This window comes from Lepidochelys olivacea, assembly GCF_965140295.1.
Source record: "Lepidochelys olivacea isolate rLepOli2 genome assembly, chromosome: 22".
Classification (NCBI taxonomy): domain Eukaryota; kingdom Metazoa; phylum Chordata; order Testudines; family Cheloniidae; genus Lepidochelys; species Lepidochelys olivacea.
Window position 1 is genome coordinate 9,026,546 of NC_140432.1, and position 23,086 is coordinate 9,049,631.

General features: G+C 43.7%; 2 protein-coding genes across 6 annotated transcripts in view; both read left to right on the plus strand.

The window, feature by feature from the left end:
- The window catches only part of LOC311511261 (transmembrane protein 45B-like), a 28,227-nt gene extending 26,426 nt beyond the window's left edge, over nucleotides 1–1,801 (plus strand). For 3 of the 5 annotated variants that reach the window (XM_084611681.1, XM_084611682.1, XM_084611683.1), the window contains exon 6: nucleotides 1,099–1,801. In XM_084611681.1, coding sequence (XP_084467807.1) covers nucleotides 1,099–1,216 — 118 coding nt within the window. In that variant the 3' untranslated portion in view covers nucleotides 1,217–1,801. The remainder of the gene's footprint in view (nucleotides 1–1,098) is intronic. The other 2 variants (XM_084611680.1, XM_084611679.1) reach the window with 1 other exon arrangement.
- Nucleotides 1,802–5,667: 3,866 nt separating this feature from the next.
- Nucleotides 5,668–22,250, plus strand: LOC311511438 (transmembrane protein 45B-like). Its single transcript, XM_084612035.1, has 8 exons — nucleotides 5,668–5,744; nucleotides 10,804–10,980; nucleotides 11,536–11,637; nucleotides 15,570–15,782; nucleotides 16,175–16,387; nucleotides 17,620–17,804; nucleotides 19,018–19,163; nucleotides 19,798–22,250. Exons 3-8 carry the CDS (start codon nucleotides 11,634–11,636, stop codon nucleotides 19,925–19,927), a joined length of 891 nt encoding a protein of 296 aa, XP_084468161.1. The 5' UTR covers nucleotides 5,668–5,744; nucleotides 10,804–10,980; nucleotides 11,536–11,633; the 3' UTR covers nucleotides 19,928–22,250.
- The last annotated feature ends 836 nt before the right edge of the window (nucleotides 22,251–23,086 follow it).

The following is a 23,086-nucleotide window of genomic DNA, read 5'->3' on the forward strand; positions in this document are numbered from 1 at the left end:
CCCATTTTGTCTGAGCATCTTGCCCTTGCACAGCCAGCCCTGCAGTAGCTACATTAAATGCAGTGTTTGGAACGTGCAAGTGTGATGCTCGCCAGGGGTATCCAGGGCTGTGTGTCACCTTGCCGCCACCTGCCCTTAGCACGAGGCAGCCTTGTCTCTGCCTGGTATGGATCAGTTCCCTGAAGCCATCAGCCTCTGGCATCACAAGCACTGCCATCCAGATGTCGCTCTCTCTGTACAAGTTAGCGATAGGCACGTGCCAATCCCTCTGCAGGGAATGGCCCGAGGAGCTGCTACAGAATTACCAGGCCTGCTATTCCAGCCCCATGCAATGCCTGTAATCCCTCTGCAGCACTAGATAGTTGGCATTAGGAGACTGATCAATTTCAAGACAAGAGTGGACCATTGTGATCATCTGGTCCGCTCCTCTGTATAACACAGGTCACAGAACAACCCAAAATAATGCCTAGAGCACTGTGTGTGTGTGTGTATAGTGGGGTCTTCCTTTTGAGGGCACTCTCCAGGAGTATCAAACAAGGGGCTTGCTGGGGTAAGAGGTGAAATCTGCCTTTTCAGCATGTGGTGAGGGTGTCACTCCAGGATAGATGGGGAGGGATCTCTTCCTCCCGGACACAGGGTAAGGTGCTTCTTGCAGAGAGGCGACACACCCTATACAGCCCCCATCTCCCTATATTGTGCCTAATATCATAGGTCATAGCACATGAGGCTGGGGTCTTTCCAGAAGTCGTGAGGCTCAGTGCCAGAAAGTCTATTCTGGTTGGTGGGGTCCCTTTTGACAGGGAATTGATTCGGGAAGGCGGGGGCGTTGCTGCTTACCGGTGTTCATGCAGCTCAGCCAGGCTTCGCCTTCATTCCTCCTCAGCACCTGGTTCGTGGGTCACAGCACGTGAAAAACCTGATGCAGGGGAGAGCAGAGAAATCATTCAACATCGCAGAATAACACAAATCACTACAACCCATGCAAGCAAATTCTTACCCATGTATATAATCCTGCCACCCTAATATTAGTGGCATGCAAAGCAGCACTGGTGGGTGGCGGTTTCCGTAACCATGACTATTATTGTTTGTGTGTTACAGCTGCATTCAAAGATGTAAGAGAAACAATGGAGAAATAGATATTGGACTTGAGGTTCGGAAGCAGAAAAGTGACAAAAGCTCCCATGTTGCCCTCTTAAATGGATCGGATGAGGAATGACGGTGCACCTTGGCTGATATCTTTTATTTCCTAAAGATTATGAGAATCAATTTTTTTTAATCCAAGTAATATTTATATTGGAATATCAAGAAGGAAAATCCTGCAATTTTACTGCTGAACAGTATGGACAGACTCAAGATGTGATCTCTGCTCTCCTGTAAATTCCCTGAAGCCCTTTGGATCTGAAATATCCTACTTCTGAGCGATTTCTTTAATGGCAAAATCAAATGCAGAAATTCAAATGTCAGGACAGTTTGGCTTATGGGATCTCGGGTCTATGCTGCCGCCATAGTGATGGACCAGAACCTCCCAGGTACATTTTCAGAGTGAATGGAGGGCTGACCTGTGATAATCGAAGTTGGAGAAACCTCCAGACTGGGCTTCAATAACTCCAGTGACTCCTTGTGGAGTAAAGGATTCGGAAGGGTCACCCCAAGCAGGAAGAGCACAGGCCTATGCCAAAGAATGTGCACTGTCATTGTTCAATTGTACGCTATTGAAATTTTGTACTACGTCTATCAGCTTAAGTCTTTTTTTATATTTTTGAGGCAAGCCTTACAAAGACTGAAATGATAAGAAATAAAAATCCTACTTGACCAGGTGTCCGTAATTCATCAGTTTATAAGCTGAGTATTGCACAGAAGGTACTAAACATTACCTTCTTACTCTTTGGCCTGTCTGTCTTCAGGTTTTGTACTGCTGCCTATCACCAGAGTATGAAAAGCCTCCCAGGTAAAGTAGATTGGAACAAGGTCCCTAATGGATATCCCAGAGTCTGAGGTAATCTGAACACAACTTCAGGTTTTTGACAGATGTAAACCATACTCCTGAAGGTTGGATAGGACAAATATGTGTGTCCCATTCCAGTGCTGCACAGGCTGATTTAGAGTCTAGCTGTCCTGCCCAATGAATGTTGCTTCTGGGACATGTTCCTCTTTCTCCTGCTTCTTAAATCCCATTCCTGATCTCAAGCAATGATTGATTGGGTGGGAGGGGAGGGTTGTGTGTTTGGGGGTTTTTTTTGTTTTTTTTTTTTTAGGTGCCATATACTCCTCTGAAAGAGCTGCTGAGCCAGGTCCCACTGCAGATATGGAGCTATCTGGTCCAGTTCCATAATATCTGCTCTGCTTGTGCCAGCCTGGTGGGTGGGGGTGCTGTGAAATCTGCTCTGCAGCTGTCTGCTGGGTTGCTGAGCAGTGAGTCCCTGTGAGTCTGCTCAGGCATTGCTGGGAAATCAGCTCTGTGATGCTGTTGGTCGGCTCTGACCTAGTTCAGCAAATTTACAGGTCACAGAATCTCCAGGTGGGGAACTCCGAGTAAAACCAGAGCCTTGGACAGAGTCCCTGCTTGCTGGGATAGTGATTCTAGTCTCCAGGAAAAGGGTTCTGCCCCCACTTCCTTGTTGAACTTGAGTTTTGTTGCCAAAACCCAAGTTCACTACCCATAAGGTCAGGCTCACCTGCTCCTGCCGAGGCATATACTGCACAATGCTTGTGTCCTTTAATGAATACAACAATAACCTTTTATATATAAAATCAAAACTTAAGTTCCAACCACAGAAACAAAACTCAGGTGGAATTATGGGTAAGCAACATTATAATTAATGTAAATAATGATAGTTTTTCCCCTTCTCTAGAGGGAGCAGAGTTTCATCCCTCTGAATCTTCAGGCCCTGAGGCTTACATTATTTTATTATTGGGGCATTTGTCTCTCTTATAATCTGACTTTTCTGTCACCAACCTGTGTGCCTCCCTCTAGGTCTGAAAGAACGAGGAGTCCGTTTCTGGGCTGCCATAGGGATAGGCAGAAAGTCATTTTCCCTGTGAGTAGGATACTGTAATGAACTTTCAGTTGTTGCCTATACCAGCAGCTGCTATGTGTCTGGTCCCTTCTGACACAACAAAGAGAAACGTCTGCGAAGGGCATTAAGAGAACTTGCTGACCAAGCTCTATGCTTTCTTCAACTTGCCTTTGCCAGATAATTAGATCCAGAGGGACGCTGGAAATGCCGCTCCCTAGTTCAGATAGAAATGGTCTGACACTGGTTGTGGGGAGGCTGAGGGAGAATTTTAAAAAATATTTGTGTTGCAAACATCCAAAGTTCAAATCCTTATATCCCTTGGATATGAATGATGCTCTGCCGTCACAGACTACAGTGTGTTTTAATAACTGTTAGGAGTAGAATGAAAATTGATTTTGTTTTTGTCCTGGCTTAACGGAACCACCTATTTATTTTACAATAGGCTCAAATTATATCTATCTGTGGATGTATGTTTATGCACCCAGGGGAGGCATGGCTTGCATGTTAATGTCCTATTGAGCTTGTGTGTGCATGGTGAGAAGACTTGAATGCTGTCTAAAGAGTCTAGAATCGAAACCTTATTGCTAATTAACAAAGTTGCAAAAACTAACCGCATACCTTTACCTGAATGCTAGCTTTACTACTCTCTCATTTTTTTTCTTCTTTCCACTGAACAGCTTTATTTTGCATTCTTGAATACTAGGAGAAGCATGAATGAATTGATGTGTAAAGAATCAAGAAACAGCATCTTCTCCCAATTAATCGAGTTGACAAGAGCCTTAACTGTAAGCTGCAAGGATTTGAACTATTTTATACAATAGACATTTTGTAGAAACCATTTCCCCCTGCAGTAATGTGTCTGGAATGTTTTACCTAAATGAGCTACATCATTCGTTCCCCCTTACAATGATACAAAACTTGCTGTGAGCGTCTTTCAGAATTTTGTTTCTTCTCTAATCATAAGCAAGCCAATATCCAAATGGGGACAAGATGAATTACCTAAATTGCAAAGGGGTGAAAATAAGCTTAATTGAATAATATGTAGAACTGAGGTGACACTGCAGAATGTTTCTGCTTATTTAAAAATTAAATGACCACGTGGTGGCAGCAGAGGTTGGAAGAGAAGATGGTGGTGTATAGTGCACTAATGTCTCAAGAATTTAGATGATGATCACCTTGCATCTCTCCTCTCCCAAAAGAAATGATTGAATTCTATTTTCATAAGATAGGATCAAGATCAAAATTGATCTTGATTTTTGAAACATTCATTGGATTTACTCTGCTCTTTGTGAGAGCTCCTTAAAAAGTGAGAATGGTCTTTTTACAGTTCTTCAGGGCCATACATGCTGCTGTCGATCAAATAAATTGCTTTTTCTGTCACTCCCTGTTCTCATCCAGCATCTTTTTCTATCCTTTATCGCAATCTGGTCACATTTGTAGCAAAGTGCTTCTTTTTCCTCTGCTGTTCCTACCATCTGGAATAACTTCTCTTCTGCCTCATTGACTCCCCAGTTCTAAAAATGTCTTAAGATTCATCAGTATAATGCTTGCTAACTTGTTTTCTCTCTGTGAAGCATGTTTCTTCCAAAGTATCATCACATCTAGTGACTGGGAGAGTGGGAGGGAGGAATTAGCAATGGGAGAAAGAAAATATGCAATCCCATCTACTGCCTGTTAGACAGCATCTCAAAAGGGACTTCTAACTTTCTGAGGAGAGTGGAAAATTTTATTTCAACTATGGGCCCACTTTGAAATAATCTAGTATATTGAAAAGACCTTCTCGAGTTCTGCTCGGCACAAAAAGCCAAAACAATGGCCAAAGGTGCTTTTCTTTTTCCCTACCCGCTTCTCTGGACATCCAGAAGCAGCTAACTGATTCAGCCAGACCCCTGTGGTCGCAAAATGCAACCAATAGGGTTTTTTTTAAAAAAGATGAGCTCCCTGCCCCAACCCCATCTCAGTTAAAGGGGCTAATATTTCCTCTCTCTTTCTTTTTTTTTTTTTTTACTGTTATTTCCATGCCTGCTGAAATTAACTTTGTCTTCTCTGGACTGAGCCTCCTAACAGATCACTTTCTTCCAAGCTCCATCCTCTACATAATTATTGACAAAGCTGAGTGACACCACATTGCATGAATCCAATGACCTGGAGATGTAGAGATGAATGTCCTAGCATACAATAGTGTATCTCACTGGTAAGCATGTGTTACAGATCCCACTCTGCCCAGTCTACAGAAAGGGAGAGGCTTAGCTCTTTATTCAAGTTGTAGCAGCTCATGTTTTTACCTCTGGTTCAGTCCCTGGTGTTTTGGCCAAGTTGGCAGCAATCACAATAGCACTCAAGCCCGAACCATCTGTCTCACAATTTTCCCTAGTCTTAGTATAAACTGAAAATGGGGGGAGGGGTGTAGCACTTTCCTCTTGATGGGAAGTTTTAGGAAAAAACAACACCACTCACTGGACTCCATCTAGCCTATCCTGCAGAGAGACTCCACTTGCCCCTGAAGACATGTTGTCATTGTGAAAGGCAGCTAATGGGCCTGAAGAAACCAGCACAGATATTTTGATCTCTGTCAGAAGATAATCAACCGCTGACTAGTGCAGGTCCAATTCTGGACTGTACTACATATGGGTCCAATTCTGGACTGTAGAGGATCAAGGAAATCTGAGGACTCCAAATGAAGCAGACCTGACATCACTACAGCCTTCTCCGTCTTCTCCAAAAAAGGTAAGATTAAAGACAAGGAGATCCCTAGTAAAACTGTCCACATTAAGAGATGTTTCCTGGAGCATGAGTCTGATTGTTCATGCTGTTAATCTCCCCTTTGATAAGGCAATGTTTGATGGTCAGTCTCTCAATGATAAACCTCTCCAAAACATGGATCCAAATCGCAATCCAGAACCTTAATCTCCCTAATCACATCCAGGACCTCAGAAGCTGATATTGGTCAAAAGCTAAGGGGAGGCATTCCTACAGGTGTTTCCCCTGCCACAGGTCTGCTATTGCAGAAAGGAACTAATACAGTGCAAATCAAAACAACTTTATCCAGCCTGCATTGTTTATACCATTCCCAAAACATGACTAAAGTAAATAGTGAACTAACTGGTTTCCACAGTTTAAATGCTAACATCAGCCACTTACTTCGAAATCTTATGCTCAACTATTTGTTTACGGTTGATTTAAAATATACTAAGACACAAACCCACATTAGCCACATTTTGTCTGCTTTCTTATTTCTGAGGCCTGGTCTACACTGCACGGTTAAGTTGACGTGAGCTGCCTTGTGTCGAACTAGCTGTGGAAGTGTCTTCATTTAAATCTGGCTCCTGCTGACATAAGTGCCTCTCTACGCTGATTTAGTGACCCCACCTTCCCAAGTGGCTTAGAGTCACAATCAAAGTTATTAGGTTGATGCAGTATCAGTGTAAACACTGTGTTGTTTACATTGACTGTTACTGGCTTTCAGGAGCTGCCCCCGTATGCCCCCACGCTGACAATACAATCGATACAAGAGCTCCTGGTGAGGACACGCATGGTCGACACAAGGAGCCAAGTGTGCTCATGCACAAGTGATTTAATAACAGCGGTAGCTGTATGCCAACATAAGTTAAGTTGGCATAATTTTGTAGTGTATACATGGCCTGATTTCCTTCTCTGATGGGAACATCTATGTAGCTAATTTATCCTTCCAGAGAAGGCAGACACAGACTTTAATACATGTGATAATATCCTTTCCCCGCTCCCCACTTTAGACTCTTGTAGACGCACTTTGGAGTTGCTGTAAGATCACATTCCAGAGCAGTGGCTGGTGTTGCTACCACAGGTGCCTGTTGCGGACATGAGTAATCTGATAATATCGGGTAGGAGGATGTTGTTGATCATCTTAAGATAATATCAGTAACATTAAGTCTGACTCACTTTCTTAATCTTAACAGTATTAACCAAAAACAAAAGGCAATTAAGTTGGAAACCTGTTGTTGCTCCACCTGAAGACAATACTGCAACAAGTCTAATATTACTACAGAAAGTCCATGCAGGACTCATTTCATGTCCTCAACTAAAGATAGGATCCACCACCACCTGCCTTCACTGCCTCTTTTATGCAAGATTGAAATCAAAGTGTAGGAAGCTGAACAAGTCCTGCCCACACTTATACCACTTGTTTCACCAATTATATTGCCTGTTTGACAGGCCTGTGTGAGCAATAATAATTCACACTTCCCTAGCATCCTTCCATCTCCCGAACTCAAGCCATTTCATTAACCTTTAATTAAACCTTTAATTAAATCAGCCTCCCCATTTCCCTGTGAAGTAGGCAAACGTGATCACAATTTTTTTTCATTAACTTCAAGTATGGTCATCTCACAAGGGTAGGCTGGGGAGGAGAATTGAGCTCGGCATAAAACTTCAGCGGACGTGCGGCCGCTCACACCAGTGGTGAATTCAGCCTCTGGCTTCTCAATTCCCAGTTCTGTTACTGACCAGTCTAGGACCAGGAACATGTGCATTAATATCTCCAGGTGCAATATAGTGGCGGTATTGTCCACCTCATGTTGCCAAGCTGTTGTCAGAACTTCACTTTTTGGTTTTTATTATAAAAACATCCTTTTTGTTTTTTAAAAAATGGAGCTATTTCCTATGCCTTGCCCCAGCCTGGGAAAGTCCTTCAGTCAGGTCCCTTTCCCACAAAGGAAAGTGGAAACTTGGCCACTTCCTGTCTTTACAGCTGATTGAAACACACTATTGTAGAGTCACCCTTTTACGGAAACCTATCCTAGCATGTTTTGCTCATCACTGGCCCTCTACATTTGGCAGAGAAAAGCCCCGTAAGCCTGAAAGTGTCAATTTGGCAGCTGGCTGCTGCTTATTGCATCTCCTTTCCTCCCAGCTGTTAGGCCTTCCACTTACATTTCCCTAATAGTGGCTCAACCTCAATTTTACCACCTGTGAAATGGGCTTAGGTCCAACCTGCTTTCCAGGGAGGGGAGGTTGAGGCTTAATTAATTTTTTTTTTAAAGGGGCATGAGATTGGCAGCTGGAAGGCACTAAGGAAGTGCAAGACAGGACCGGGACTCAGGAGAGACCTGGGTTATAGTCCTGGCTCTTCAATTTAGCAGAGAAATGTATATTACTGGCTGGAAGTTAAAGCTAGACAAATTCAGGCTGGAAATAAGGCATAAATTTTTTAACAGTGAGGGCAATTCAGCACTGGGGCAACCTATCAAGGGCCATAAGGGATTCTCCATCACTGGCAATTTTCCAGTCAAGATTGGTTTGTTGTTTGTTTTTTTGTTTTTTTTTTTTTTTTTCCCCAAAAAGCTCTGCTCTAGAAATTATTCTGGGGCAGTTCTCCGGCCTGTGTTGTACAGGAGGTTAGACCAGATGATCAGAGTGGTCCCCTCTGGCCTTGGAATCAGAGTCCATTCATCGTGACCTTCCTTTGTAAAAATGCTTTGAGATCACTGCTGGAAAAGCACCGTGTAAGAGCTAGGTTATATTATTATCTATAGAATTGAGGCCCAGGGAGGCTGTGACTTGCTCAGTGTCCCTCAAGAAGCGTAAGGCGGGGATAGGAATAGAGCTCTCCCCAGGCAGTCTCGCTGCCACCACCGGGCACGGTGTCACTGATAGCGACGTTGATCGGTGGTAATGGGCAGCTGCCCTGTTTGTGGTGCTCAGGCCCCGAGGGAGGTTGAGGCACCTCTGAGGTAAAACTGGCAGGCCTCTGGTGCCAAACAGCAGGGCTGAGAGAGGATCCCTCTCCACACCCGAGTCTCTCTGTTGTATTTTCTCTGCACTGGGGATGCCAGGCCAGCTCTCTCTCAGGGTCTTAAAGGCTAAGCCTGGGTGAAACCACATGCAGGGGTGAGGGATGGGGTTCTTTTTCTTTCAGGCTTCTTGTTAAATCCTCCCTTGTTTTCACCTGCCTCACTCTGCCATGCTGGGTTTCTCTCCAGTTCAGGCTAAAAGAGCTGGCCGGCCTCCCTTGTGCAGAGAATTCATTGTGGCCGGAACTGTCCCCCTTACGTCTTTTCCTCACATCTGGGAGTAGAGAGAGACTGGAAGATGTGGAGCTCCAGTCTTTGCGAGGCCGCTTTCCACTGCTGCTGTTTGCCAGAGGCACCTGCCACCGCTTCCGCCTTTCCTCTTGGGTAGGATAGTTGCTTCAGCGGTGTTTGCTGTCCTCTCCACCCAGCTCGACAGCTCCAAGTCTCTCCTTCCCAGCACCTCTTCCAGCCTCACCAACTGGATTTCCTTGACTAGTCCCGGATGGCCTCCGCTGATGCTAGTGCCTGTCAACTGTCATGAAAGCAGAAGTGAATGCTTTCCATCTCCCAGCTGTGTTGCTTAGCAACTGGGGTGCTGACCACGCTAGTGTCCCTGTACGCTGGTGCGGCGGTGAAGTGACAGAGGCTATCGCTTCCTGGGCTGTCCTCACCGTCGTGGTTTGCAGTGGTGTTGTAGCCACGTGAGACCCAGGATATTAGAGGGACAAGGTGGGTGAGGTAACATCTTCTATTGGACCAACTTCTGTGATGTTACCCTCACCTTTGTCTGCCACCACCAACCCACCACCCGCACCCCAGTGAGAATAGGCACCTGTGGTAAACACAGACCACTAATAATGGAACCAGCACTTGGGAGAGAAAGGTGCTTCCTCAGAACCTGAGACGTATTGCTCTCGTTCCAAAGCTATCTGAGGTGATAGCTACAGGCTAGGCCATTGGTAGGAGATGGCCTAGTGTTAGTAGTGAAGTATTGCTTTGGGTATTTTACATTGGGTGGGAGGCTTCCCTGGCCATCCGTACTTGGATTGCATTGAAAAATGTACTAATACATGGCACGCAGATGCAGTACGCTTCAGCAGCCAGCTCGTTTGTAAGCCTCCTGGTCTCTGGTTGGATCTTACTTTTGGTCCTAAACAAAAGCATGAAAAGCATATTACCACGCTGCTTTGTATTAAAACACCATAGAGGGGTGTGATGCTCTGTAAGTAGAAAATAAGACCAGGTTCTTGCCCTGAGGAGCTCGCAACCTTTTCTATATGCAGCCCATAAAGACTTTGAGGGGTCAGAAAGGAGCTTAAAGGAGCACTTTGTATTTACTTGTGATGTTACACTCATGAGACCTTTGCAATTGTTTAAGTAGCTATATTAACTCGTCATCTTTTGTTTAATGTGGGTATGATGATACTGAGCAGCTGCTCAGTGGAGGGTTAGTGGTGGAATGTTAGATGAAAGAAGTGAGTGCTTATAGATAGATTAAGAGGACTTTATAATTGAATCTTCATAGAAATGAATGAGTGTTTTATGACGGAGGGAGATTTCACAAGTTCTCTGCTTCAACTTATGAAACCCATGGCCTGAATTCTCAGTTATATTAACTCCTACCCCCACCCCCTTGCACCCCTCTGGCAGTTACACCTGCTTCACACTGTCAAAGCCATGTGATGGGGCATTAATGTAACTGAGAATTCAGGCCCGAAAAATTTTGCGAGCTTCCAACTTGTAAGGCTATTGAGTTCTCCCATCCCTTTGAACTGCAACAAACTTGACTAGTCAGAATACTGACCAGGCTATCTTCAGTCATCAAAACCTGAATATGATGTAACCTGAGTAAGCCAGGTTATCACAAGAACAAAAATTTAGTGTTGGGTTTGTTTGTTTTTTAATTTTATGGTGAAATGACAGAAGAACGTTAACTTTCCTTTGGAAATACAGCAGCAAACAGGTGTCAATCATTGTGAAAACTGGTTGACTCAGACCTTTTCTGATCTGGTTTGAAGATGTTTAGGGTGGAGCATCCGGATGGAGAGTCACCTCCCTGCTCTACTCCTCCCCTTATCTGGGACTTCCATCTCACTTCTTCTTACCGCTGCTGCTGCTCACATCTGGAGTGCGAGTGGGAACAGGTGCACCTCACCTCTGCAGCAGGAAGGAAGCAGGCAGTGCAGACAGCACAGGTAAATTCCCCTTCCTCCTCCCTTCCATGGGGAGATGCTGAATGGTCTGTGTGTGAACCTGGCTTTCTGAGTTTTCTAAGGTCTAGGGAGCTGGAAGGAAGGGTGATCTAGATGCAAGGGGGAACAAGCTGGGAATACGTTTCATGCTGTTGGGATGAAGAGATGCTCAGGAGGTCTTTTCGAGTTCCCATGGTTAACCCCTCTTTTTCCCCACCCCACCCCCCAAAAGAGTCACTGTCTGGCTCTTAAACTTAGTGATCTTTAGTGAAAAGGATCTTCCAGCGATTGGTTTTTGGAGGATGTTGGAAGGCTATGCTGAGCTGAAGGTCGCTCCTTCCTCAGGGATCCCCTCCACCAGCCTAACCACTGGGCGAGGTCAGCCAGCAGCTCAACACCCAGAAAGCAGATGCTTCCAGGTGTGTGTGCATGGCAGTCAACCAGCTGAGGAGCTCTCTTTCTCCTCTTGGCAAATTATCCACAAGCAGGCTCTGATTGTTTGCTTTTTTTTTTTATGAATGTATGTGAATTATTTACCATGGCGGTTCTCATTATAAGTGCTGTGATTGGTCACCAAAAATTCACATTGCCGCGTCCCCCGATGGGCTGACTGGAATCCTTCTGAGCAGAGAGCAGGCGCTGTGGAACCAAGAGTCATGGGTACGTGCACATTCAGCTATTCGCAGGGGTAACAGCCGTGTCCCCTCCTCCCATGCAAATGAAACCCTGTTCTTGGGAAAGGGGATGTGAACCTCGCCAAATTGGAAAGGGATTTGCAATGCCCTGTGAATGTTCATGACTAAATGGGCCCACTTGAGCTCTAGAGCTTGGCCAAAGGGCTTTGTGGCTTAGGCTGGTATTTATCAACACAGCTGGGCAGGTTCCAAGACACTGTCAGTATTTCAGGCCCCTTCCACAGATGAAGTTAAGGGCTGCTCAGATCTTAGGGGATTGGTCCAAACTCCTCTCTAGAAATAACTGCTGTTCATATTGTCCCGTCTATCGCTTCTCCTCCCACACAGGCACCTATCTTTCCCATTGGGGGAAGAGGTTGTAAAGCCCTGATTAATTTAAAATGCAACAAAGCACATTTCTCTGCACAGACTGTTGCACCAGTGCCCTGTTATGAAGTAAGCAATAAGCTGAACCCATCTCTGTTAGGTGAACAGGTCCTGGGGTATTTGAGATAGGGGAGAAGGCATATAAAAGAGATCAGGGTTTGGAGCTGAAGAGCTAAAAAACAGAACACGGGGAGACTGAACACAGCAGTCAATGCAACGATGAAACGCTCTTTAGGGCGATAATGCAGGTGTCTTATATGACTATCAGGCAAGTGACCTCAAAATCTCAAAAGCATTGCAGTCTGCCAGAACAGAGAGAAGGGAAACTCAGATAACGATACCTTCTGATCAAAGCCATATTCCCAGTCTATTGGAATGCAGATTAGTTCACTGTAAAATATGAGCCAAGTTTTTGATTCTTTGCAGCTGATCTGGGTTTGTTTCTAAACTACAACTTGCTTAGAATTTAGTCCATTTTCCCCATGGATCTATATCTAAATTACACAGCTGATAAAGCAGGAGATGTGATGAAGTAGGCTTCACAGTTAGTGCCATGGGGCTGGTTGAAAGATACTGTGTTTATTTGTTTTTAGTAATTTGAAAGTGTCTGACCTCGGTGCTAACCATAATTCTTCTTAAAAAAAAACCTGTCTTTCCAACTGGTGTGCCTCTAAACTATTATCTGTCAAAATGGTGAGTTCAGAGTCCAGAAAGGGTTGTATTTATTATAGGTACAGTACCTAAAATTATGCAAAGTGTGTTAATGAACAAATAAGACATAGTTCCTGCCCCCAAAGAGCTTACATATAATTTTACATATGACACACATTGTGTTTAATGGACTCTCTGCTTTCAGATCCCTCTCTAAAAGTCACTTCCTTTGTCTTCGCTTCTGCCACTTATCTCCCCTCAGGTGCAATCCATTTCCTCTCTGACCCCTAATTATATTTGGGGAAACACAAATGCAAAACAAACACCTACAGTGTACATGTCCTGCAAGAATGAAAATACAGTCTTCTCAAAAAAAAGTGACTCTCTTTCTCCTCTCCTCCCCTCTCCAGGTGTTTTCCCCTTCCCCACACTCCTGACCCATTGTCTATAATTATCTGTCTAATTTGGAATGTAAGCTCTTTGAGGTGGAGACGTTGTCTTCCTATTACTCTGCAAAGCATCTTGTTCACTTATGGCAATACATAGATTGCTCAGTGCACAGAGTTGTTAACAGACATGGCCATCTTCAATAACACCACAATCCTCTGCATGCAAGATAATCTCATTCAGACCAACTACTCTGAGTGGCTTAAAACATTCCTTTCTGTGTCCATTAATTCACACTTACTATTTTACATTTTATTTTGCCATTCTGGCTGCCCATTAAGGTTTTTAAATTCATTTTGTCATTCTTCACAATCCTTCTCCAACCTAAATATTTCACAGCAGCTTTTGCTACCTCCCCATTCACTCCATATGCCAAGTTACTGATAAATGTGTCTACCGGGCTAGATCATCAACAGGCATAAATTAACACAGCTCCATTTGGGTCAAGGGAGCTATGACCATTTATGCCAGCTGGACCACAGAATACAATTAGTTCTAGTATTGATTTCCAAGATACCCTACTATTAACCTCTGTCCGTGATGAGAAATATATGGGTGTTCCTGTGCCATGTCAATGGGGACTTTTTTAGGTGTTACTTTTTAAACTGAGACCCATCATAACTCATTGTACATAGATGTTCTAAGTAAGAATGAAAGGTAGGCCCTGGTGGCATAAAGGATAATGCTTTTATCTGAGCATATAGGTGTAAAGATGATCCAAAACCAGAATCACTTATTTTAATCAACTCCACTTGGAGAAAATGAGGCCAGAGCCAATCTGTCCTGACTTGGGTTTTGTAAAACACAAACCCAACCTTTTGAGGTTTTGTAAAGCCATCCTCATCCCTCATCTCCAGTACCTATCCATACCACACCCTATCTTAATTTTGAATTGCACACCTAATTACTCCGAGCATGGGAGGACTTAGAAAATGTGTCAAGGTGTTGTCGATCTAGATTCTGACAGCCCATGTGCTCAGGACTCTACAAACATTCCATAAGGATAATCACTGCCCCAAGGGGTTCACAGTATAAACTGGACACTAACATATGATATAAACAGGAAAGGTTCAATATCATCAGAGTACAGTGTCTGTCTCTCTTTTTGGTGGGTTATTATTAGTCTTAGTGGAAGGAGAGTGATAAAGATCTGATGAAAGAGAGGAAGGTTTGTGTGGCACAAAAGGGGACGTGTTTCCCAGTACAAGAATGACACAGGAGAATGCATGAAGAAGAATGGAAGGGTACAAAATGGCAAAAGGAAGGTTTAAGTAGCAGGAGGGTACTAAGAGGAAATGAGACTGTCCCAAGAGAATATTTATTTAAAGCACAGCATGAGAATTTTGTAGCAAGCATTTGAATGATAACTCCTTGTGCATTCCTGTGCTCGCTGCACGAGTTTCTTGGACCTCTTGCTAGATTTTGAGTGCCAGTTAATATTCCTCAAAGTGTACAGTTTCCCAGTTTCCCATGGCCAGAAATGCTCATTGGATCTCAACTTCTTCTGTTTTGATTTTTGTTTGTTTTGTTTTATGTCAACCGGTTCCCACCTCTGGCCTTGCTCTGTGAGTCCAACACAGAAAACAATGCCCTCAGACATTAACTGTCTCCTTGTTTCTGAAGATTCAATCTCTAAGTCTGGTGTCAATGCATCTCACATGCTTGATGTGAGAATCATGCATGGACGTGCCAATGTAGTCATTGTTACATTTTCCATATGTGCTCTGTGATCCTTGCATTTTTGTACGTGGGATTCTAGGCTGTTCCCCAAAACCTGGGATGTCTGGTCATCTTAAGTTTATAGAAATCTCATTTGTTTATCTCGGTTGTTCAGTATTCAAGTTTTAATGAAGCCAAAGTTCTCTGGAGCGATTAAGAAATCACATCCAACCTGGCTGGCTGGACTCGCACCCTATTAATTACTTTGCCTGAAGGGAGTTAATGTTCCTAAAAATCTTACCTACTTACTTTTTGCCAGCAATAACTTTGCTTCCTTCCCATTTAAAAAGCATCTGGCTGCCCTGCTCTTCTGTAAATATTATCAAGGGAATGGTCTAAATAATTAGTCCTGCCACGAGTGCAGGGGACTGGATTAGATGACCTCTTGAGGTCCCTTCCAGTACTATGATTCTATGATTTCCCATAGCATTAAAAAGCCCCTGCCATGGGCAATCCATTTATTATGCAAATCCTTCCCCCTTCTCCTCCAGTGGTATCGTGGCTCTTTCTGTATTTCTTTTCTAATCACTGTTGATTACCACTCTGTTATAAGGACAGAGATGTGCATTGGGATTTCATAGGAAGCCAAGTGCCTTGGTGTGACAACATTGCAGACTCCAGGACACTGCATCTAGAGAGGCAAGGCTCCTCTGAGTCATCCTGTTGTCAGGGTGATCAATGACAGGGTGACTTTGAACATTGTTATCCTTTCAGGCCCAGGTATCCAGCAAGTTGGCTCAGTGATGTCAAGCTTCAAAGGCAATGCCCTTAGGGGCACTTTCTTCCTGGTCTTTGGGCTCGGGTGGTCTGTGAAATACCCACTAAAATACTTGAGCCGGACGCTGAATGCAGACAGTCAGGCAAGCCGCTGGATCCAAAAACTGGATATCCTCGAAGGGGCAGCCAAAGCTTTCCTTGCTGTAGCAGGTAAGGATGGACTATTAGTCACTACTACTTTCCCAAGTAGCCCAATGGCCCATGAAAAACCTGCCATTCCCATGCTGCAAGTATTCTCTCATCAGAGATTCTGTGGACTTGCCCCGTGGCAGAAAATGGATGATTCTGTTTTCAGATGCCTTAGTGGCCTTCATTTTAGCATTTTATGTAGAAGTCTTACAGCATCCTCAAAAACAACCAGGCAAACCCTACACCACCCTACAAGCATGCTTTATGAATTGCATACCAGGAAGTGTCTCCAATAGGTGATCCTAAACAAACTCCATTGGGACTTCTCATTCTCTTCAGCCTGGATGATATTCTGCATCCTATCCTCATTTAGAAGGAAAAAAACATCATCTGTATTTGCCTCTGCTGTCTAGGGATGCTGGCTGAGCAGTTTGTCCCCGACGGCCCCCACATGGGTCTCTACAGTGGGGAGACCCACAGCTGGGAGAAGCTGACTAACTGGCAGTACATGACCATGTACCTCTTCTATGGCCTCTCGGGCATTGTGGATGTTCTCTCCTATTCCCCGCTCAAGCTGTCTCTGGGACTGGATCGCCTCTTGCTGTCTGTGGCTATGTTTACTGAAGGTGAGTAGTAAGTAATGACAAAAGGGCTGAACTATTTGGCTGACTTGAACTTTTCAGATGACAGAAACTTGGTTGAGAGAACATAGCTGGAGAGCTAATAAACTGCTTCATGAGTCACTGGATCACATTTTGATGGGATTGGATATGAAACTGTGGCTGGTGCCCAGGTTCATGTGAAAAGTCTCAGAGCCTCAATTGAAGCTCTCAATGCACGTGGCCCAAGGTTTGAACCTGCAATGAATCCTGGCAAGTTCTGTGAGGTTTTGTGTTCGTGTTGTTGTTGTGAGCATTTTTCCTGGTTCTAATTACATGCGTCCAGCAGGGCAATGAAACAGTCCCAAGGCCCTTTGTTTTTAGTGGTGCAGCATCCCAACTCCGCCATATTGTGCGGACAACAAAGGCAGCCATAGAAATTGTAATGTCCGCTACGTGACCACTAAAGAGGGGAACCAAACTTTGCTCTAATAATAATCACAGAAAGGCAGAACCAGCTTTGGAGGCATGGGAAACAGGCGTGCATAGGGCCCTGACTGCAGTGATGAGTTGGATATTTGGAGGCTATGCATATTTTACAGCCACTAGATGGCAGTGGTGGTTTAGGGAGAGGAAGCTCCTTCCCCTCTCCTATGGCCCTGTGTGATTATGGGGGAGGAGGTTGATTGTGTGTTAGGACCTGATCCTTCTCGTGGTGACTTATGGTGATGTGCAGTGACCGAAATGGAGCTTCTTTTCCTTGGCTTGATCCTTGGCAGGGAAGACATTCCAGTATAAAGCTCACTGTTCTGCTCCGAGACTTGGACTGACTCTTATTGCTGCTTCCTGTTTTGGACAGGGAGTGGGTACTGCAGACGCACCCATCTGATGCCCTATCGGGCAGACACTATAGACTAGGGCAAAAGAAGCTTTAAGCTCTGCCTTGCTGGAGGAAGCAGATAGTCTTGGGGTGCAATTTTTTAAGCTTGGTGCTATGGAGTGTAATGTTTTGTCCTCCTTGCCGCTCCCCATGATTGAAGATTATCAGAGTGGGGAGCTCTCACCTGATTTGTCCCATAAAATTCAAATATCCCGTCTTTGCCTAATGGGCAGGTAGTTGCATATGCATAAAGCAGAAAAAAATGTATCTATCTATTGCATTAAATGCAACCCACGCTGCCTATGGTCACTGATGATCCTCTTCACTCACTGTCTTGATACAATTTAATTATTATGTAATGTGGTTTGATTTTTGGCAGGTTTCTTGTTCTGTTTCCATGACTACAGTAATACTGCTCTGGATCAGCACCTCCACTCCTTGCTGCTCATCGCTATATTTGGCGGAGCCTTTTGTGCCCTGATGGAAGTGTTCCTGCGGGATCACACCATCCTGGAGTTCTTCAGAACCAGTTTTTTCATTCTCCAGGGATCCTGGTTCTGGCAGGTCAGTTGTTCTGATCTGATACTTTTCAGCTGAACTTTAGGTTCGGAGGGGACAAGGAAAGGAGAGAAGGCAGTGATGTTATTGTTTGTTTTGTGACGGCACCTAGGAGCCCCTGTCATGGAGCAGGACCCCATTCTGTTAGGTGCTGTACCAACACAGAACAAAAAGACAGCCCCAAAGAGCTAACATTACTCATTATAGACCCATGGTTAGTATCCTTTAATTATTGGTGATCTTGTTGGGTGTTTCTTAGTAAATACCATGTAACTATATAGCTGTTCATTCTTCCAGATAATATTTGGTAATGACACATTGGGCCAAATTCTCTATTACCTTCAGTGGATTTACTCCAGGGGTGAATTTTGCCCATTGGATCTTTAAAAATCACTTAGCTCCTACTTTGGGAAGGAATGTCCATCTGTGTTTGTATTGCTTAGCAGCTCTTGTAGTACAGTTTCGCTTTGTGGGGAAAGGACATGGTAAGACCAATAAAAAATTCTTTAAGGCATTTTAAGTCATTGTCAAAAGGATTTAATCTCTGGATTCTGTAGATTGCCCTGAATATTTCACCACATAAGCCATAGGTTTTATGCTCTTCTCTTGCACTGCAGCTACTATATGGAGAATTGAGTATATATGCAATATTGACCACTGCAAGTATAACAAAATCTTGAATTGGGTGTCCCCCCCTCATGGTCGTAGCATTCACCTGCCTTTAAAACAGTGTTGAGGCTTTGCTAATGAGCTCAAACACAGAATCATGTCGTCTGACTCCAAAGCGTTTGTTTTAACCACTCTATATAATATTTCTTGTCTAGGAAACCTCTCTAATCTTCTTGTGTCTAGCACCGTGGACTAGACAAATTCTAGTGCTCAGGAGAAGGGTTTGGGGGAGGGGAGGGGAGGCGAGGTTGAGGTTTGCCCAGCGTCCGTCCTTCTGTTCAGAATTGTAAAGGTGAGCGTATTCATTTCTGGCATCTAAAGAGTTAGAGACTGATGTAACATTAACAAATCCCCCTGTTTAAAAAAGTTTGTCAAGCCAAGAGGTTGTTGCAAGCAGGGAGAACTGGTGCAGGCAGTGGTTTGATAGTGAGCCAAGAGCATTCTGCTTCTAGTCAATGGGTGGATGTTGCCATAATAACCGAGATGTGCTAGAGGGGCTGATACCTGTCTTTCTCTGTAAAATGGTTCATTTTTTTCTTCTTCTAACCAGATTGGGTTTGTGCTGTCCCCACCGTGGGGAGGGCCAGGCTGGGACCAGACTGACCATGGAAACTTCAAATTCCTCACCATGTGCTTCTTCTGGCATTACGCAGCTGCTCTTCTCGTCACAGCAGCCAACTCTGTTTTTTCTTCTTGGTATGTGGTGGGGCGGGGCAGTGGCATGCCAGGACTAGACAACAATTTGTGTCTACTTTACAGTAACTAGTCATTATTTGTCAGTGGCTGATAGTTTGTGCAATAATTAGAACTACTTTTAATAGCACTGCAGTGCTATGCTGATTAACCTGTTCACATTTCGCTGTGTGCACAGAATTCAGATTAGTACCAATGGGAGTGACATGTACGTATCAAGTGCAGGAGAGAATCAGAACAAATAAGCACCTAAAGCTGCTGCTGTTTGATGGGTAACCACGTGTTTTTACGGTGGGTGCTTCCATAATAACTTAATTGTTGTTGCTTGAAAATATTTAATTGATTCTCTCATCGTTGACACTGGTAGCAGTGGGCTTTTAGGACACAAACAGTCTGACTAGCTGAATATACCAGGTTAACATAACCAGACTAAAAGCATATGCCTAAATTAAATGTTCTTATGGGAGAAATGATGGTGAAGGATCCCATGTTACAAAGAGTTGAACAGTTTTTAATGTAACAAAGATAACAAAAAGCCTAGTGACTTTACACAAATCAGTTACTAATTAGATCAATGTTTCATCATCAGGCTAGTGTGCACATTAATATTTTTATTTTCTTTTTTTTTTTAATGCAGGTACAGAAAGGCATGTCAGGCAAACTTCGGAAATATCGATGTCGAACTGGACTGTGGGTTTTGTTTACGGAAAACCAACCAAAGCCCTGAACCCGTCCTTCTCCCAGAGGATGGGTTGGATGAAAAGTGAGGACTTGGCTGACTTCTCTGCTTTCCTGAGGATTGTCCACCTTGTTTAAAGCACTTAAGATGAGATTTTTATTTGCCATTTTAAATAAAGTTGAGACTTTACAATGGGGTATCTAAGGTGGGAGGAGAGTGTGTACAATGTCCCATTATGCAATATGTACAGAACTAAGGTGTAAGAATTTTCTCTCCCCGCCCCCCCCATCCCTGCAGATGCCCTTTAGAGCTGAAAAGTGTGCTAATTTTTTTTTCCTTTTTAAAATAATACTATAGATAATGTCTACACCCAGTCTAATGTTATGACTACACTGCATGAGCAAGTTGGCATTTGGAATTTCATATCTACGTGGTTGGCTAAGCTATTTGCACCCCCTTCAGCTAATCCAGTTTCCGAATCGAATTGAGATTTAGCATTGAACTGTAGAGTTCGAAACCGTAGACTGGCATTTCATGAACTACCCTGAAATGGGTTTGACCAAAACCCCTGGATTACAGCTAGAGTACTGGGAGATATACAGGAAGGTCATCATTCTCTTTCGTGTGTTAATATGGTATATTTCATTGTTTTTTGTGTACGGTATAATTTAATTATATAATTTTCAAGTACATGTGTCTACAAATAAAAATAGTATTTTAAAAAGGCATGTTTACACACACCTTGAGCTAATGCACCAAGAAGGAAAAAAACTTGTCTTAATTTTTTTTTTTCCATCCTAAACATTTCTGAAATTTAGCTCAGCACTCCTCTCCACCCCCTGCCACTCTAAATATCTGGGGAAATTTCCAGGCTGGGAGCTCTTGCTATGGAATAGTCTCCTAAAGGAAGTGCCACTCATGCTGGAGGAATCACTGAAAATTGTGCTACAGGGCTCATTCCTGCACAAGCTCGGGTGCATGAACTCGATGTGCTGGGGCTAGGTAGGCCTTTTCTACCTCTGCTTTCCATGATTCTATACACTTTGGAGTGGGAACAGAGAGAAGAGAAAATGAACCAAGCAAGAAGATTCAATTAGGTGGTGCTTATCTGTCAGCCTATCCAGACTGCTAATTAATGTATGGAGCTGGGGGGATTTGTTAGAGGCATGCGACCCTCCTTGTGGCTATGGATACAGGCAGTATTTGCATGTTCCTACTACAAGACCTTTCTGCAGCGTTCAACACAAAGAGCTGTTGACCTGCCTACTGTGCATGGCACAAGCCGCTTGAAGTCATACCACAGAAAAGAGTGAAACTACAATGCAAGCTGCGTATGTTTTACTCCCCTTCCCTGAAGGCATGCCTCTCCACCCACCACAACTGGGCAAAGTGGTGCAAACAAAGCCCCAGGGTCTCGCTCAGCACGTGAGCAGTTAGCTGAGTTGACCTGCTTCCTTCTCTGGAAGATAATGTATCCCTTCATTCCAACCAGATTGGGTTTCTGCTATACCCACCTTGGGCCAGCCTGGGACTGCACTGACCATGGAAACATCATGTTCATCACCATGTGCTTCAGCTGGCACTATGTGGGTGCTCTCCTCCTTGTTGCCACAAACTACGCCATTGTTTACTGGTATGTGGTGAGGCTAGGCCGGGGAAGAATTGTTGGATGTGTGTATATTACAGAAACTAGCCAGGGTTTGTGACAGTGAGCCACAATAGGTAGAAAGCTCTCTAAATTCCCTTAGACCGGTACAGCGAGAGCGGTTAGCTGAGTTCCGTATCTTCGCTGGATGCAAGGCAACAAAATACGTAGATTTGGACATTATTTGAGGGTAGCTGCTTATTGAAAATCTGAGGGCAATCTGAAAAAGCAAGCCAGAAGATACAAAACTTGCAAGAAGAGCGGGGAATAGCATTGATTTACTGCTGCTGAAAGCATACATCCCAGTTGTTGTCTTCTCTAGGTCATCCAGTTATTTACAAATTGTACAAAACGTCCTGTTAACCTTGAACAGAGATGGACAAATCTGCACCTCGGCAGTTCCACATACAGAAATCACTGATTCTAATGTTATGGTCAAGAAACAGTTCCCTCCTCTTAGCCTTGCTCTCTGTATTTAGTCATTGCTCAAGCCTGTCTCAGAAGATTCCCCCATCCCTATTTCAGATCCTTCTGGCCTACATTTACTACTTCAAGGTAGCTTTGATGTCTTCAAGCACCTCAGCTTCTTTTCCTGTCTTTTTTTCAATGGAAATACCAATGCATTTTCTGTCCTTGAAAATCTTCTCCTTACTCCCGACTATAGCTGAGTGAAAAAATGTTTGTTTATTTTAGTTCAGTTGCTGAGCTGAAAAAAATACTGTTTAGCTTCTAACTGAAAGTGAAGGTTTTTAGTTTTTCTTGCCAAACGGAGAAAACAAAAACAAACAAATTGTTTGGTCAAATGAAATGTTTTGAATGTGAATTCAAATTGCCATTTCATTTTAAAGTCATTTTTTAAAAAATGACAAAATGGTTTATTTAAAAACTGGAGATGCTTTTTCCAGATTTTTTTTTCTAACCAAAACTATTTGCCAGATTTGACCTAAATTCACAGATAATTTTGGTGCCCTGAAAAATGCATTCTTTGGCAAATTTAGTATGCACTGAAATTTTTTTGCCTTTCTCTACTCCTGTTATTGGTGCTGCTGTTTAAGAGGTAGCTGATTTGGGGGCTTTCAGATACATCTGTAGCACCTCTTGCTGCATCTTGACATATTAGGCCACTTGGGTGCCTAAATATGCAATTCAGTGTCTAACTTGAAGCCTCTATGTGTGAAAATTTTGTCCAATATTCAGCATGAATTTAAGCCTCTTTTTTGAGGCTCAGTACTGCAAGGTGCTGAGCTCACTGGCTCCTCCCAGTAAAACATTTAAGCACATGCTCAACATTAAGCATGTGAGAGTAATCTGATCAAAATCAATGGAATATTTATGGCCTTAAAGTTGGTCACATGCCTAAATGTTTCATTGGATGCAGCCAGAGTACTCAGCAGTTGGCAGGATCCAATCCCTGGTTAATGAATAATTCATGAACTAGGTGTGCTGTATTGAGGACTGTGCTGGAATTGCAAGCGATCCCTGTCGGAGCATCAGCGGTGAGGGGTGTTCTAGGTCCTCCTTGCAGGGTAGAAGATTCTATAGCAAAGCAGAACAGAAGAGTCAGTTTGAAGAGAGCTCACTTAAAGCAAGGTGGGGTGAGTT

Excerpts from the sequence above, each read along its gene's own strand:
- LOC311511438 (XM_084612035.1), top strand. Across the intron at positions 15,783-16,174 it reads AGCTTTCCTTGCTGTAGCAG|GGATGCTGGCTGAGCAGTTT; the intron begins GTAAGGATGGAC and ends TCTGCTGTCTAG. Across the intron at positions 17,805-19,017 it reads AGGGATCCTGGTTCTGGCAG|ATTGGGTTTGTGCTGTCCCC; the intron begins GTCAGTTGTTCT and ends TCTTCTAACCAG.